General features: G+C 43.4%; 1 protein-coding gene across 1 annotated transcript; it reads left to right on the forward strand. All coding sequences in view use genetic code 11, as the record gives it.

Annotated features, from left to right (window-relative positions):
• Positions 1 to 2173: 2173 nt before the first annotated feature.
• On the forward strand, positions 2174 to 5438 carry EGR_06656 (hypothetical protein; the record flags this gene model as incomplete). The annotated part of the gene is made up of 3 exons (XM_024495905.1): positions 2174 to 2294; positions 5097 to 5173; positions 5220 to 5438. 3 exons carry the CDS (start codon positions 2174 to 2176, stop codon positions 5436 to 5438), a joined length of 417 nt encoding a protein of 138 aa, XP_024349671.1.

Raw genomic sequence — 5438 nt, forward strand, 5'->3', positions numbered from 1 at the left:
CCTCTCTTCAAAGCGCACTTATTTTCCTACAGCAACAAGGCACTAATCAAATAGTTCAACTGAGGACTCCTTGTCAAAAAATTGAAGCCTCCTTCCAACATCATTCCATAATTCATGAAACGGGATGCAGTGAAGTGGTATTTCCATGAAGTGACATTTTGAAAAGCATAATAACCGGCTCAAAAGTGCAGCACGATGCCCTAAGGGCTTAGCATTCCAGATGTGCTTGTGTTGACGGAGCAGAGCACTTCAAGTGCGTCATGCGTGCCAAGTTGTCAGTGAGGACATTTTTGTGGTTGAAACTACAGCAATCCCTATTATTGAAAAGACCTTAAATTCCCTTATGCAGAGTGGGTTAATTTAATTCATTTCGTGTCATGACCCTCCAGAAAAATCTACTTGCCATGATTTATTAGCAATAAGGGGCGTACCCGGATTAATGGCTGCCAAAAAAAAGGATCGCTTCAAATTGAGACCCCGCCCAAATTAATTTTGCGCAGAAGCGTGAGTTACCTTTTTTTTGGCTGGATTTTATGGGCGGGAGTCTTTATTTTCAAAAACATTTGCATTGTTCACGAATATCAACCACAATGGAGCCATGGGAGCCAATCTCCAAAACCAGAAGACTAATTTTGAAAATGGTCACGCTCACTTTCAAATAGAAGTCGACTATGATATGACAAGTATTTTTGAAGATATACAAGGGAAAAGTCAATGCATCAAATGTACTTTATTCGCATCATTCACTTTGAAACTCCCTTCAATGAAAACTACATATCAGTACCTGTTTGAAAGGACATTTTTTCTGCGCGATTAGGTTCCGGGGTATGTTGATGCAGGCTTGCCGAGAACGACGAATGTTGGCCCATGCAATGCCACCCTAAATGAATCCAAACCATGGAAACTAGGTATCGTGCTATCTCTCGCCTATGTACCACTGGGTCCTGGATGGTAAACAAGTATTTCACTTACTTTTACTGAAGGCCATCTAAAAAAGAACTAGCGAAGGACTGAATTCGTGGCTAGGAAACTGGAAGTGTTCAATCGAACTTCCTCCTAAGAATTTTCTTTCAGAATTAATCAACTACACATTATCAAAGGGAAGAGGAGTTTTGCGGTTACTACATTGTTGCTCGTGTTTTATGCTACCCAACTGTCCTCTCAAGCCTCTCTGACCACTGCTGTCCGTGCTACTTGTCTGCCAGCCATTCCATACGTCTGCAGTAGCGCCACTTTTACGCACTTACACTTTATAATGCCTTCAACTCCTACAGATAACTCTGGCGGTTCGGGATAGCGGTTTGGCATAAGCCACTATCCCAAGGCAACCCTCAACAAGGAGACCGTAAATAAGGTCGCGTGAGCCGATTTCGGGACTGACACACTATTACGTCCCACATTCACTATGCCACTCCCTCACAGTCCCCTCGTTGCCTCTCTTACCACCCAGCAGCAACTATTACTGTCGCAGTCACATTCACTCTGACTAACGCCAGCCCTGAAGCAACCTTTGAAGCAGTAGCTGCCATAAAACAGCGGGTTTATAATAAAATACTTCCTTCTTAACCTCACTTTAAAATGGCGGGAATCACTAAGTGCCCATCTTTCACTTCACCTTTTGTAAGTTCTCGTGTGATCACTTTATTAGTAATTGAGCTTGAATCAGACAAATGACTATTTTGCAGTTTCACTGCACTATTTATTATTTCCCTGTCATCAATGCAATTAGTTGAGTGGAATTTTCTGTGCTGCTGAATGGTAAATAGCCTCCTGCCGTCCTTACTGCTATACACGAATACAGTGTGAGTTGAATAAACCATTTCCCTATAATTTGTTGCACCGTTGATGTTGTTAGACCCTGTAACCTGTTAGAAAGGGCAATCGAATTGTTATGGCAACTGAAATCACGGGCGTGTAACCGGCGATTAAAAAGGAAAATGAATATTGCCTGTGACGTCAAAGCCTCTCCTACTACTCCATCATATATTTTACATTCACACGTGAGTCACTAGGCTTTTTATTCATGCGGTTGAGGATGGATACACAGTGGAAATGGCCGACCGCCTGCCTGTTTACCTGCCGTGACGAGCCGGAGACGAGAGAGGCAGTGGCAGAGTGAGGTTCTGGCATCAGCAGTAGTAGTGGTAGTAGTGGCATTAACACACAGTGGCTTATGCATTCGCTGGCGCTGGCTGCATCGCTCCCACCTGGTCACTACCACCACGACCGCACCTCACGTGCGCGCGTGCATCACGTATGCACGCACACACGTGCAGGCGTGAGCATCCGCATAAGTACGCGTGAGAAAATCGATAGTGGGCTGCCGGAGTAACATTTTCCGCCCGATTTAATTGATGCGATAATTGAGGGTACCACGATAACGCGACTAAGTCACTAAATAATTTCAAGGTGAAACTCGTTGAACAGGCCTTCTAATCAAGAGGACTGCAGTGCCTCCAGTGCCCGTCAAGGAAGGTGACAATTTGGCATGAGAGAGCTCAACGAGCCCCAGGGGATGCTGTGCAATTTGCTGGAACACCAACAGACAGGGGCTTAATTGATCGCCCCCCAAGTAAACTACTTACAAGTGTCTGCAATTTACTTTTAATGAATTAGAAAAAAAAATTAATTATTTAGTTGTGGTTATTAATTACCTTTAATTTTTTCCATGTACACCGACCACTTTCGATGCGTTGCTAAATAGCATGAGGTGGTAGACAGAAGTTGAGGCTATTTCTCTTGGAAAAAAGTGATTTTAAGGCTTGTCGTGAGACATTTCCTACCACTTCAAATGTAATCACGATGCTTACAGGGCTACTTGATAAAAACCATCTTCAAATGCTTCTTGTTCCTCCTAACTAAGCATTTTTAGATGCATTGGAATGCCTAAAGACCACTTTCAATAGGGGCAAAATAGTTAACTCCTCAATAAACTCATTTTAAAACTAGGCGCCCAACATTGTTGCACGTCTTTTGTACCATCAGTGACACCATCAAACAGACAGAATAAGTGTCCGCTCAAACTAACCCCTTCCATCGCGCACTCATGCGATTCCCTGTGGTCAGAGACAGAAGTATTTGGCTAATGCGCACGAGTACAAATGTGGGCTCGGGATTAAGGCTGCCGCTTCCTTGTGCTTAGTTCACTTCAGGGACCTGATCAGCCATGATCATCACCCTCGATATAAATGCCCCCGCTAAGGCCAACTAAACGTCATTACTAGCTACTGATACAATGAATACAAACCACACAAAGACATTCAACTACTGCTTTTCCTCTGTCTTTTGATAGCTGTCAAATATGACAGTGAAAGAGTATTTAACTAGGCTTTTCATTTATGCTTATGTTATTGGGACACCGTTCCTCCCATAAAAAACACCTTTTTTGCTAACACTTCGAAAGTCAAGAAGCATCGCTTTCACCTACCTGACAGTCAAAGCCTATTTGACAGCCACCCAATGCAAATGATCAAACCTAAAGTGAGTAAAATCAACCACGAGTTAGGGGTAACTCTCTGGAGGCTCTAAGACATTCGCCTTAATGGGTACGCAAGAATTATCAACATGCAATGCCGGTTGAAAGTAAAACGTCTTCTAGATTGCATACATTAAAAAGAAGGGCTCTTTTAAAAAATACTACCCTAAATAAAGTGAAAGGAATGCACAGTCTTGTGATGTGTTGTCGCCGAGATGTTGCCATCTTGGGGTGGCAATTAAACGGATGATGATGAGAGAGATCTGTCAGTATGGTTATTATTTTTTGAGATGAGTAAGCTAGATGGATGAAGAATGAAGGCGCGCTTTCCGCCAAGAAATATATGTGTAGCTTCACCATTTTACAGGTACATTTTATTGATTTACGTCAAAACAATTTTTTCTCCTGCCATTGCTTCATGCATGAATTTCAAGCCTTTGAATACTTGAAATGCCTCCACTGTACCAATGCACTGTTAACTGGGGTTCGCAATGTGCATTTAGGTCCCATTAAACAAGGAAAGATGAAAGTTCTGTTGAAATCCTGCCTTTATCGTGCGATTAGTTAGTGGTAAGTCTAAAACCACCGTGTCCTCTTTTCCGCAGTGTCACTTATAGCTCCAACCGAAAATTAATTTCTTCTGCTCCCAAATAAGTATTTTTAATTAATCACTACCCTTAAAGTGGATTTTTCATTTTATTAAATGGAGAAATATTGTTTCAATCATTGTGCCTAATGATGAGAAGTAAAAATCCCATCACGGCACTTGGACAGTAAACACGGAATTGCAAATCCAAAATCCATTTGACATTTTTGAATACGCTCTATATTCAGTTGCAGCACTTTACGGGTTACCAAACTTATTATCGAAAGGATAAATATCAGTTCAACCGAGAGTTCTGGGCTCTTTGCAATTTTTAAAGCTGTCAACATGCTTGACCCATGTTTACAATTCAGATTGTGGTTCAGCCAACCATGAGAGAGACAGACACCCGCAGTGATTAGGCCACAGAAGCCGGACTGGACATTTAACTGTTTCGAAACTCAAACCACTCTGTTTTGCGATGGTTCAAAAAATAATCATGCTAAGTTTAAAAAAAATGCTTTTCTATGCATACCTTCCACTTTGGTCCTCTCTACCAACGCGTAGTATCTGGAGAAACTGGAGACAAACTTCCCTACTCCTATGGTATACCTTTGTGCAAAGATGTACGTGCCTATGCTAATTTTACACTGAGTTCGGCGTGACGATAATATGTACCTTTTGAATTCATCTTGATGTGTAAAAATTAAAGTAGTTTGGTTAAGTGTAAAACCTCCTCAAATACATTTTTCTTTAAAGTGTTTTAACTACAGAATCAACCAACATCTGCTGGTATGTCGTGGTCGAAAATATTTAGCGTCCTCCCATAGACTATCCACAGTAAACAAATTGAGGGAATGAGTGCACACAATGCGCACTAGGAGAATGGGAGCAGAGTAAAGGGGTGGATAAATGAAAAGCACAAAATGAGTGATATGACTTACTCAACGTGGGTACGACCACAAGAGGAGCCCAGTGGCCGTGTAGCATCAGTCGTTGACTTGTGGTGAGCGCTAATCGGTGCCGTGTGCCTGACAGGGCAAGCGGTTGGCCGGCGCTCGTTCGCCCTCTCGCCTTCGCTACCTCTCTCCACTCTCCTCTCGCCTCCTCCTCAGGTGAGCGTGGTGCGCGTGTGTGCGCTGTGCGTGCGTACGCGTTCAGGTGTACGAGATGTGGAGTACAGATAAGGCTCGTCCCCCGGCAGCGGCAGCAGCAGCAACTGCTGCCCTCACCCTTTTCACCCCTCCCTCTCTTGCCTTCTGCGCCTCACAGCAGCATACGACACGGCGCAGTGCACTGCAGCGCGGTCACGCCTCACAGAGATTGTGTGTGCGTGCGTGTGTGCACACGCACGCTCACATAATTCTGCGCGTCCGGTGA

Source organism: Echinococcus granulosus, assembly GCF_000524195.1.
Source record: "Echinococcus granulosus chromosome Unknown EG_S00061, whole genome shotgun sequence".
In the NCBI taxonomy this organism is placed as follows: domain Eukaryota; kingdom Metazoa; phylum Platyhelminthes; class Cestoda; order Cyclophyllidea; family Taeniidae; genus Echinococcus; species Echinococcus granulosus.